This window comes from Chiloscyllium plagiosum, chromosome 2, assembly GCF_004010195.1.
Source record: "Chiloscyllium plagiosum isolate BGI_BamShark_2017 chromosome 2, ASM401019v2, whole genome shotgun sequence".
NCBI classification, from domain to species: domain Eukaryota; kingdom Metazoa; phylum Chordata; class Chondrichthyes; order Orectolobiformes; family Hemiscylliidae; genus Chiloscyllium; species Chiloscyllium plagiosum.
Window position 1 is genome coordinate 36,403,797 of NC_057711.1, and position 13,165 is coordinate 36,416,961.

Here is a 13,165-nt window from a genome sequence, read left to right on the forward strand (position 1 = left end):
AGGACCTTACCATTAAGTGTATAAGTCCTGCTAAGATTTGCTTTCCCAAAATGCAGCACCTCGCATTTATCTGAATTAAACTCCATCTGCCACCTCTCAGCCCATTGGCCCATCTGGTCCAGATCTTGTTGTAATCTGAGGTAACCCTCTTCGCTTTCCACTACACCTCCAATTTTGGTGTCATCTGCAAACTTATTAACTGTACCTCTTATGCTCGCATCCAAATCATTTATGTAAGTGACAAAAAGTAGAGGGCCCAGCACCGATCCTTGTGGCACTCCACTGGTCACAGGCCTCCAGTCTGAAAAACAACCCTCCACCACCACCCTCTGTCATGCAATTGTTTATTAATTAAATGACAGACCCAAACAATCTCCAAGCTGTGCTCCAGAACTAGAACCATCTCAAACAAAATGTTATCAGCTTCAACATTGGAATCTACCTAACATTGTGGAAAATTGCTGAGGTCTATCATGTTCCCAACAAGCAGGACAAATTCAATTCGGCTAATTACTGCCTTATCAGTTTGCTGTCAATCATCAGTAAGATGATAGAAAGTTTTGTTTGGGGCATTGTCTCACAATGGACAAAAAGGCCTGGGTTCAAGTCCCATTACCTCCAGAGGTAGATATTAACATCCAGGAATATGTTGATTAGGAAAATATGTAGAAGGTTTTGTTGTCAGTGCTGTCATGCAGGACTTACTCACCAAACACCATCTTTCAGATATGATGTTAAACTAAAACTACACCTTGTGGGTAAATGTAAACAATATTGTGAGAATGCTTTGAAAAGGCAGGGGGGTTATCCCTGATCAACACCCTATAGCTTGCATCATCACAATAACAGACCATCGTGACTTTGCTGTTTGTGAGAACAGGATGTGCGCAAATTGAGTGTCACATCTCCTACATTAAAAAACTGGTTAAATTTCAAAACTAACATATTTGCTGTAAAGTTCCTTGGGACTAGTGGCTATAACTGGCACTATATAAATGCAAATATTTTTTCAACAATACTCAGGCTATGTTCCACCAGAACCACTCAGGTCCTGACCACATTGCATTCTTGGTCAAAATATGGACAAAAGAGTTGAATTTCAAAGGTGAAATGAGACAGACTGCCCTTGATCTCAAAGTAACATTTGCCTGTTGTGGCAGTGACAGTATAAAATGGTTCCTGGGATTTGGACGCTAGGAATGACCTCCTCTGTACTTCAAACCAGATTGGCAGGCTGAGGAAGAAGGAGAGGCCGAGCCTGAAATTATTGGGACATTAATGATGGAGCACAATGCAACGTCACAGTCAGCTTGAGTGTGAGATATGTGAAACTGAGTTATTTGATAAACTTTCTAAGATATGAAACCTGTCTTGTGCCATTATTGATGTTGAAACTTTATTGCTGGAACAGCACAGCAGGTCAGGCAGCATCCAGGGAACAGGAGATTCGACGTTTCGGGCACAGGCCCTTCTTCAGGAATGAGCAGAGAGTGTTCAGCAGGAGAAGATAAAAGGTAGGGAAGGGGGACTTGGAGGAGGGGAGTCGGAAATGTGATAGGTGGAAAGAGGTCAAAGTGAGGGTGATAGGTCGGAGTAGGATGGAGGCGGAGAGGTCAACAAGAAGACTGCAGGTCAGGAAGGCGGTGCCAGGCGGGAGGGATCCGGCTGAGACAAGGGGGGGGGAGGGGGGATGAAGAAACTGGTGAAGTCCAAGTTCATCCCCTGCGGTTGGAGGGTTCCCAGTCGGAAGATAAGACGCTCCTCCTCCGACCGTCGGGTTGTTGTGGTTTGGCGGTGGATGAGTCCAATGACCTGCATATCCTCGGTGGAGTGGGAGGGGGAGTTGAAATGCTGTGCCACAGGTTGGTGGGGTTGGTTCGTCAACCTGTCTTGTGCCGTTATGCCTCAAATGTTCACCATCCTCCAAATCCCACATTTTACCCCCTCCACCTACACAGACATCTAGGACCATCAGAAAAAATCTCATACAACAAACATTTCCCTTTTTGGAGAGACTGGAACTATGGCACACAACTTTAAAATAATGAGTTTCCATTTAAGACAAATAGTTTTTTGTCTCTTAGTGGTATGTGGTATTCTCTCCCTCAGAGAGCTGTAGAGTAAGGGTCATTAAATATTTTTGAGGTCGAGTTTGACAAATTCTTAATTGACAAGGGATTTAAAGAGTACAAGGAGTAGAGAGAAAAGGATACTCGAGGCTACAATCAAATCATCCAAGATTTTTCAAATGGTAGATCAAACACAAGCGGTTGAATGGCCTCCTGCTCCTATTTTGAATAGTTGTGTATATATATTTATATTATCAGTAGTTTCATTTTGCATTGTATGAAGCATAACTTATTCAATGGAAAAGTAGCCTTCTACAAAAAATCATGGATGGCAGTGAGGATTATGACACAGAAAAGGATGGCAGAGGACCGGTATCTAATATCACCAATCCTCCAGCAAAACCTACTACTATCAGGAAAAAACGTTGAAGAGAATTTGAGTGTAATACTGAAGTATTTGAGTGAAATGTTAAAATTAATTTCAGTTCTTTTTGACTTATTTTAAAAAGAGATCCAAATGGTGCGAATTCCTCTTTCTATGTTAATTCAATTTAAATTAGTGGAAATGCTTTGCTCTTCTAACATTTTAATGCACCAATTATAGAGTGATTGTTAGCTAACATAAATTTTTTTTGCAATTACTTTGAAATGGTGTGGGGTGATGTTGACCCCTACATATTTACGATGTACAAATTCCAGCATTTGAAAGCTGACCTATCTTATAACCCTTTCTTCTTAAGACTCCAGGAACCATTTTCCCAGGAGATGCCTCTTAATCACATGTGTAATCTTGCTCATTCTTGGGGCAATGGCAGCTGCTTTAGCCTGTGTGATTATATTTGGAATACCACCCAACCAGCTAAGTATGTAACCGTAATATAAATGTGTTCAGCTTGTTTAAAGTAAATATTGTTACATTAAGAATGATCACCTGGTAGTAATTACAACAGAGAAGTTTCAGATGATATTAATCATGGGAGTGAAACTTGAGCGTTTTATTCCCCTCCTCCACAGAGATTAGATACAGCTTTGAAAGCAATTTCTTTCCTGTCCTATACGTTATGTACTTTGCAGTTTCATGCTACTCTATCAATGTATCCAACACTAGAAAATCCCAATGGTGCCAAAATTTAAGTATGAAAATGTTAACATAATTAAAATTGATGGTGACGCTATAACAAGTTTGTCAAGAAACAGCCTGAAGATCAATGTTGTGAATTTATTTGCCTTCCCAGCATTTATTGTACATAATTATTGGAAATGTCATTCTGCCTCCTCCAATGATTCAGCTGGTTAAGCCATTCATACCTGAGCCAAATAAACCAGGAAACTTCTGAGCTCAGTATCTAGCCTGTGGGGAGGCACTGGACTTAGCTGGGGTGACAGTAATGGGCTATAATGTGTCACATATGACAATGTTTTGCACATGTTCTTCCACTTAAGAGGCAGACTTTTACTGATCAATTGTGTCCATTATTCTCATGAGTATGAACATCTGAAAGTATTTTATTATTGTGTCTTGCAGCTTCAGTGCATTGTGATGACTGGATTTGATAAATTACTTCTCTGCATGCTTGTTATAAAATTTGTGCTACTTATTGCCATTTGTATAAGTCATAATGAATTATAATTTTCATGAGAACCTAGCTTGCTGTTGCATTATGCTTTGCAAATCAAACTTTCATTGCTTATTTCACATAATAAACAAAAACGAAAGGCTTGTGATATTAAATGTAGTTTAGTTCAAAAAGTAAACTACTATTGTGCATTAACTAATTCAATGACCTTCCTTTGTAGGGATGGGGTGTTGGTGCTAGCTAAGCAGATCGCTCTTAATCAAATTGATTTAACAACGAAAGAATTAGCAGGAATAGGTTGTTTGGCTCTCAGGCTTGCTCTATTATGTCTTATATTCAACCTCAATTCTACTTTCCTGCCTGCTTCCCATATCCCTGAGAGTTCCCATTTTTGAATATATTCAATAATATAGTGTCCATGTTCGTCCTCATCTTGGTCCTAAATTATTGGCCCTCTGTCTTGAGGCTGTGTCAAATTCTTCAACTATGAGAAACAAGCTCTCAAGCAAAACATGTGGTAGGAACTTCGGAAATGAGTCCTTCTTGTATACTAAACTGTAATCAGCATGCTTGATTGACACCCCATTGACATCCATTTTTGTTATCACTCTTGCTAATTCCTTTACTGTCACCAGGTTAGAATTCTGTAACTCTGTCTTAACAACCCTGTGGATGCACCTACTCAACATAGATTGCAGCTGTTCAAGAAAATGGCTCTTAAGAACAGTTAGTGAACCTTCATGCTGTGAATGAATCGAAAAAAATGACTAAACTAGTGAGTTTTGCAATATTCCTGAGTGTTGTTGAAGATTTACAATACATGAAGCATGTGAATAGAAGCTGAAATTATTCCCAATAGAAAGTTGGATAGTCAGTACTTAACCTGAACTATACTGCCATTTTTTGCATTATAGCTATAGTGTGAGATATATATATATTAGGGGTGGCACGGTGATTCAGTGGTTAGCACTGCTACCTCACAGTGCCAGGGATCCAGGTTCAATGCCAACCTCGGGTGACTGTGTGGAGTTTGTACATTCTCCATGTGTCTGTGTGGGTTTCCTCTGGGTGATCTGGTGCAAAGATGTGCAGGTTAAGTGGATTGGCCATGCTAAATTGCCCATAGTGTCCAGGAATGTGTAAGTTAGGTGGATTAGCAATGGGAAATGTGGGGTTACAGGGATAGTGTAGGGTAAGTATAGGGTAGGAGAATGAGTCTGGGTGGGCTCCACTTTGGAGGGTCAGTGTGGACTTGTTGGGCTGAAGGGCCTGTTTCCATACTGTAGGGATTCTATTCTAATAAACACTAGTATTACCTGTGCATTGATTTAACCCTCATCTCCTTATACCTGAATTCCCAGGCTTTAGGTAAGTGCCATGTGTCAGTAAACCATCATCTTGATTTTCTTATTTGATGTATATGATAGTCTTCAGAATGAAGACTTGACTAGAACTTCTATGTGGAGTATTTCAATGTTGGTGGGCGGGAGGGGGGCGCAGCTACTGCAGTGTTAATCAACCTGTTCAGCTGCAATGTGACACAAATTTCATCACCATCAATTCCCGAGTTGATATTTGAACTTGGAGTTTGTGACACAGCATAGGGATGTTGATTCCTTCTAGTTTTCTTCGTACTTTGGTTTGAATGCTTTTAGGGATTGTGGTGAGTTTCCATGAGAATGATATTGCTTTATCAAATAAATCTTGAACTCTGCATTCAATATTCCACACTCGTTAAATAAAAAGTGTAAAAATTCATTCAATAAATGTAAGCCTTTTAAATTACTTGTATATACTCTCAGTCATAAATCATATTATCTCAAGGCAAGGATTGCACAAAAAGAAAAATTTTGATAAAGATTAAAAGCAAAGGAACAAGTCAATTTTTACTCTTATAAAATTGTCCCTTTCAATTAAAATTTAGTCCTGTCTCACTTAGAGGTGCAACGTTATCTACAAAGTTAGAGGAACAAGATTCTGGCAATAAAGGACATAAATAAAGAAGGAAATAGAGATTTACATTTTTTTTACAATGTAAGGATGTTCCTAAATTACATTGCAGCCAATGAAGCACTTTTGAACCACTGTCAATGTTGTAGTCTGGAAATTGCAGGAAAATGTAGTTGCAATGAATGCGTGTTATTTGAATTCCCCATAACCCTCCACTGCTCAAACACACAGGTATGTAGCTGGTGCAAAAAGGGTATGTATGGTAACACACAGATGAACATCAATCTGTGGACAGAAACTTCTCATGTGATGAAGGATTTTTGAAGAGTTAAATTGAGGTGCTCTGAATTTGTCCCTAGAAGCAAGTAGTTTATAAGGTGGCCTGTAGTTGTGTGTGCATAACCCAAACTAAAGCTGGGTATTGTATCTTTTCCTGTCACAAGTAAAGTTGGCAGGCAGAAATTCGTAGGATGGAATCCTTTGATGGTCTGAGTAACATGGGTTACTTTGAGATATGTGGCAGAATTGGATGAGAAGTCCGCCAAGGCCCATCTTGACATCAAGATCATCTTGCTCTATCTTTAATGCTTTACGTAGAGTTATACAGCAGAGAAATATACCCTTTTTCCTACCATTTCTATGTTGGCCAACAAACACCAAACTACACTAATCCCATTTACCCGCACTTGGTCCATAGCCTACTATGCCCTGACATTTTAAGTGCTCAACCAGATGCTTCTTAAACATTGTAAGAGTACCTACTTCCACCAACCTTTCAGGCAGCACATTCCATATTTCTACCACCCTCTGAGTGAAATTTCTCTTCTCAGATTTTCTCGTGACCACTGACTACTTACCTTAAACATGTGCCCTCTGGTCTTAGATACATCTGCTGTGGAGAAAAGAGTCCCATGACCTATTCTGTCCATGCCTCTCATAATTTTGTATATCTCAATCAGAACCCTCTCAGCCTACTCTGCTCCAAGGAAAACAAACCCAGCCCATCCAGTTTCTCTTCTTAACAGACTTTTTATCCCAGGCAACGTTTTATCCTGGTGAATCTCCTCTATACCCTCTCCAGTGCAGTCACATCCTTCTGATAGTGTGGCATCTGGAATATTCCATTTTTGCCCTAACCAATGTTTTATAAAGTTATAGGGTCATAGAGTTATACAGCATGGAAACATACCCTTTGATCCAACTCATCTGCACCAGCCAGACATCCCAATCTGACTTGGTCCCATTTGCCAGCATTTAGCCCATATCCCTCTAAACCTATCCTATTCATATACCATGAAGATGCTTTTTAAATGGAATTCTACCTGCTGCCACCATTTCCACTGGCAGCTTGTTCCCTGCACGTACCACCCTTTGCAGTAATGCACTAGCAGACTCCTGAAGAACTGAACTGGATCATCAGCAGTTGGTGAGGCAAGCAACAAGAGGAAAAAAGAATTTATTAGAGCATATTCCCCAACCACTTGTCACAGATGCTATCTATCCATTACAATATTGATTAGAATGATCCCCACACAGTCCTTTTGGAGATAAAGTCACATTGAGGATACCCTCCACCATGTCATGTGGCACTGCCATTGTGCTAAACGGAATAAATTTTGAACAATTCAGCAAATTAAAACAGCAAATCTTTGAGGCGCTGCGGGCCATTAGCACCGCACACTATTGCATTCAACTGCAATCTGCAACCTCACGGCCAGGTATACGCCCCACACTACCATTACCATCAAGCTGGGGGATCAATCCTGGTTTAATGAAAAGTATATAAGGGCATGTGAGGAGCAGCACCGGTAGACCAGAAAATGAGGTCTCAGTCCTGTATTCTAGCTTCATCAAGTTATTTGCCTGTAACAGCAAAAGCAGTACCCAAAACATAGAGCCAAGCAAACCCCTACTCAACAGATTGGATTCAAACTCTAGTCCTGCCACATCCAGCCATGAATGGTGCAGGGCAACTAAACCATTGATAAATATCCCAATCCTCAATTATGGGGAGGCCTTGCAAATGAACAAGACTTCCTTGCTGCCACATTCTATGTCCCAGTTAATGAAGACAAGCATCCCATATAGTTTCTTCACTGCCCCGTCTACCTGTGCTGACACCTTCAGGGATCTTTTGACTTGTACACCAACATCGCTTTGTCTCTCACTACTCCCTAGGGTCCTACAAAACATTCCATATAACCTTCCCTTATTAAGCATCACAAAATGCATCACTTTTCAGGATTATCTTCCATCTGCCATTTCTCTGCCCAGTTTAGTGGGTGATCAATATCAGATGGTAGACTGAGATTATCCTCTTCAATCTCAACAACACTACCAATTTTCATGTCAGCTACAAAATTATTAATTATACATTCGGCTTCTACATTCACAAACAATTCATTAATGTACATAACAAATAGTAACTGTCTCACTACCAATCCCTGAAGTACACTGCTGGTCACAGGCTGCTAATCACAAAAATAACCCTCCAGCATCACCCTTTCTCTCCCATTTGCAAGCTAATTTTGGATCCAGTTTGCCAACTTGCTTTGGATCCCATGGCCTCTTACCTGTTAGACCGGACTTTCATGTCAAACCTTGTATATGCCTTACTGAAGTCCATGTAAACTGCATCAGCTACATTACCCTCATCAAAATGTTTAGTCAACTTTCAAAAAACTCAATTAAATTAGCCAGACAGAATTTCCCTCTAATAAGTCAGTACTGACTATGCCTGATCAATCCCTGCTTTGCCAAGTATTGATTAATCCAGTCCTTTGGAATTTTTTCCTGTAATTTCCCTACAATTGACATCAGCTTAACTGGTCTATAGGAACCAGGCCTATCCCTGTTGCCCTTCTTGAACAAAGGAACCTTACTGGAGGATAGCTAATCATGTTGTAATTGATTTGTGGTTTTGCAAGAGGCGGGTGTGGATTACAGAAAAGCATAGCTGCGAGTTATATAATGTAGGAGGGGGTATACAGGAATACCTTGGCTTCAAAGTGGAAGGATATTAAAATAACCGTGTATGGTCACATCAATTGCCAGGGACTGGAGGGGAAAGGCAGGATGGTCTAGACTCATTTGATGGGATGGGTGGGGACTTTGGGAAATGTGAAAACTGTAAAGTTTATGAGATGAACTACTGGGAAGGGGATATGGATATCAAGGGGCTCATAGACCCGTTATTGATAAGACTTAAATCCACTGGCAGAAGAGCACTTACTGTCATCTTCCATCATGATGCAAGTCAGAAGCATGCAAAGGGGGAGAAAATTACTCTGACCACACTCAGTGTGGGTAGGGTAAGGGAATTGTGAAGGAGGGGGCTTCAGTTAACTCTAATGATAGGGCTGTTAGAGGGAGAGAACTTTGGTCACAGGTCCATTCAATGTATAGGCATACAGACCGCCCACTTCCTGGCCATCCAACAACATTGACCTCTCTTTATGCTGTACCTCCCTTTGACATTTATATTTTGCACATGGAGAGAGTCAAACGCTAGAGGTGATGAAACAGAGGAGGCAAAGTTGTCACCATCGCCCAGGTGTACATTGCTCCCCTTACTTTCAAATGTGCAATAGGCTCTCTGTCGAGACATCCATCGATTTAGCCTCATCAGCATTTGTGGCCCTCCTTAATTGTCCTTGAAACCGAGTGGCCAGTTATTTCAGAGGGCGGTTGAGAGTCAATCACATTGCTATAGTTTGGGATCACATGTAGGTAGTCAGGGTAAGGATGTCAAATTTCTATCCTTAAAGGGCACTGGTAAATGAGACAGATTTTTACATCCATCAATAACAGTTGTTACAGGTCACAGTCACCATGACCGATATTTTCTTTATCGGTAATTCCAGATTTACAAATTGAATTTCCATCAGCAACCTCAATGTGATTTGAACCTGGATTATTGGTCCAGTTGCATTACCTATCTGCAGGTTAAGCTGGGTAAATAAAAGGGAACCTGCAGTTGTAATATATTTGATTTCCCAAGGAAAGTCAATAAGGTCACATAAGAGTACACAATAAGAGCCCACATCATTGGAGGTAATATATAAGGATGGAAAGAGGATTGGCTAAGGATTAGAAAACAAAGTTTGGATAAAGGAGGCATTTTCAGGCCAGAAACCTGTAACTAATCGAGTGTCACAGATCAGTGCTGGGGCCATCATTATTTACAACAGATACTAATGACTTAGATGATAGAGGTGATAGTACTCTTGCCTGATTTGCAGATTGCAAAAAAATACATGTGAAGTCAAGTAGTGAGGGTGACACAAGGAATCTACAGAGGGATATGGACAAGTTCAGTAAATGGACAAAAGCTTTGCAGATAGAATATGATCTAGGAAAACGTGAGATTACACTCTTGGCAGGAAAGACAGAGGAGCTAAACATGATTTAAATAGAAAAAGACTGCAGAAAGCTACAGAACAGAGAGATTTGAAGGTCATTGTACATGAATCACTTGAAGTTAGTATACTAAGTCCAGCAGGTAATGGGAAAAGCAATTGGAATTTTGATCTTTATTTCAAGAGAATGGAGTATAAAAGTATTTGTAAAACAATAGAAGGCATAAGTCATTCCATAGTTAGAATACTAAGAACAGTTTTGATCTTCTTAACTAGTTGAGAGATTGAGTAGGTTGGTTCTGTACTTCTTAAACTTTAGAAGAATGAGAGGCGACCTTACTGAAGCATAGAAGATTCATGGGGGCTTGACAGTGTAGTTGTTTCCCCTTATGGGGGAGTCTAGGACCAGAGGACATACCCTCAGAGAAAGCCATCACCCATTTAAGACTGAGATGAGGAGGATTTTTTAATCTCTGAGAGTAATTTATTTTAGGATTAGGGTTATTTTTATCTTCCAGTGAAATTCTTTACGATAGAAGGCTGGGTGCTAAGTATATTCAAGGATAGACGGATTTCCAATCAGTAAGGGAATGAAGGGTTATGGAAATAAAACAGGAAAGTGCATTTGAGGATTATCAAATATGCCATGATCTCATTGAATGGTGGAGTGAACTTGATGGACCAAATGACCACTTCTGCTCTTACCTCTTGTGATCTACATATTATCCTATGAGAAAAGGCTGAACAGATTGAGCTTGTGTCCATTGGAGTTTAGATGAATGTGAGGTGATCTTATTGAAACATGTAAGATCCTGAGAATGATTGACTGTGCAGTAGTGGACACAGACAAGGTGTCTCCCATTTCAAAGGGAGATGAGGATTCTATTTTCTCTCTCTTGGAGGGTCTTGAGCGCAGAATGTGATGAAGACAGCATCACTGAATATTTTTAAGGCACATGTAGATAAATTCTTGACTGCTGAAGGAATCAGGATTACTGAAGGTCACTGAGAATGTGGAGTTGTTCATGCCATAGTCAGATCAGTCATGATTTCACTGAATGTCTCGAGAAGCCAAATGGCCTACTCCTGCTCCTGGTTTTCAAAAAAAAAAGTTGGTTTCAGTTGGGAGCAGGTGAAGGATTAAATTCTAACCACCAAGATGCATGCAGTCTCCTTAATGATTGCTAGGAGTCATTTGAAGTTATTGTTGAATAATTCTTTGATCAGCCATTCCCAGAGCACACACCTACACGTTTACCAAGATTGCATCTTGAGCTCAAAACGGGTGAATCAGCATTGCAGCTTAAAACCCTGTCCAGACTACTTCAGCCTGTTTGGCAACTAGAGTATCCGAAGAAAACTGATCCCTTTATGGTGTTAGCAACAGAATCAGAACATGAGTTATTCAATACCATAGGACTTAAATTAAAAAAACTGCTTCAGCAGGTGGTGTAATTATTCCTATTGACAATATTAATCAAGATACATTTTTATTCTTCCCATTTGTTTTCTTTAGCAACTCGATTGTGTAAAACCACCTCAAACACAACTGGCTTTCTGTGCGATGACCACAAAACCTGCATCATGTCCACACAGATGTGCAATGGCAAAGTAGACTGCAGCAATGGAGAGGATGAATCAAACTTGTACTGTGGTATATATTCCACACTTTTTTTTACATTGGAACAAGCACTTGGTACCTCTGGAGAGTTTATCTCAAATGCTTACTCATTCCCAATTTTGTACTAGCTTATTTTGAGAAGCCGATATATGTACAGTATTGGTATGGAGGAAGATATAATTACATAATTTACTTCCATTATGCTCAAGCTTGAATAGCAATGTTTGGTTTATCATTTACTGAGTTCTTGTTTCCTTTCTGTTGCTGCCTGCATCTGTAAATTAACAACCTTAATGGTCAACATACCATCTGATTATTTACACTATTAATGCTTCTGGGGAAATGAACAGTAACATTCTTCAATACAATGGCATATTAGAGTTCTCTAGATTTCTGCTTCTTCACTGTGAGCTTGCATATCTGATTTCCCTTCTCCCTGTGCATCTGATCTTCTATTGTCATTTGTGTGTGAACTCCTGTCTCTTCCTTTGTACCTGCAATGTCACTGCTTTACTTTATATTTCAATGTTCATCAGTTTTACATGTCTGATATTCCTATACACTTACTTCCTATTTCTGTTTGAAATTTTCAGTCCACTTGAGTTGGTTTGAATTCATTTCAGCTTCCATGTTCGTCTGAACTCTTTCATGGCCTCAACTTTCATTCCTATGTCAGATGCACAGAGGCAGAGAATTCCCGGCTCCATGAACCTGACAAGGATGCAGGGGGGACTGGAAGTTAAGACTGATGACCTAGAAAGAGCAGAGGAGACTGCTAGTTTCCAATTCACACTGGGAAGAAAGCCCACCGTGGGGTTTCAGTACTGTGCCTAGAAACAAAAGAATCAAATATAAATTATTCTTCCAGTTCTCACCTTACCACCACACACTCCACGCTCCATCAAAGCCAAATCTGTGCCACTACTGCCCTCTACCTATCCCCTACTGCATGTGATAACCCCTGTGCATTCAATCCCCCTATTCATCCTCAATGGTCCGTTATGCCCTCTATACCACACTGTTTCCTGCTACACATCCACATGGTTCATTGTAACCAATTTAGTGCCAACATGCCAACCCACAGTTCCACTCTTTACTCCTTCATCTCCTATGCCAACTCACTTAGTATCTATTCGTAGCCATCCACACAAGATTTTAAAAAAGTTAAATTACTTTCAAGTTCTATGTTTTTATTTGGAGAAAACTTTCCTCATTCATAAAAACACATTTTGAAGCTCTGATGCATTTTCATAGATCTGTATAAATTTGACACTTTGACAGCTTTATAAAACCAGGGGTTTGTGCAACTTTTAGACAGTTCTCTCTATTGTTAACAAACCCAGAAGATACCTGACCACCTTCTCGACGGTACAGGAGTGCCACTACCTCTACTCCAGTACCTCCACAGGGGTACCTTACCTCTCCAAAGCCTATACCTTGGCTTTCCAAATAAATGCACAAAACACATCTGATGTGCACACTCCAGTTTCTGTGCAGCAGGGATGCCAAAATCAAACTGTATGGAGACAGCAGCTGATTTAAATGGCCAATTGGCACCATCTCAAAAAGTGTTGTTCCCACATCCTAAGA

General features: G+C 40.2%; 1 protein-coding gene across 1 annotated transcript in view; it reads left to right on the plus strand.

The window, feature by feature from the left end:
* Window positions 1-11,789, plus strand: part of LOC122556198 (low-density lipoprotein receptor class A domain-containing protein 1-like) — a 36,838-nt gene extending 25,049 nt beyond the window's left edge. Inside the window, exons 3-5 of the mRNA XM_043702747.1 lie at window positions 2,810-2,932; window positions 11,471-11,608; window positions 11,704-11,789. Of these exons, the coding sequence (XP_043558682.1) occupies window positions 2,810-2,932; window positions 11,471-11,608; window positions 11,704-11,789 (347 nt within the window). The remainder of the gene's footprint in view (window positions 1-2,809; window positions 2,933-11,470; window positions 11,609-11,703) is intronic.
* Window positions 11,790-13,165: the final 1,376 nt, after the last annotated feature.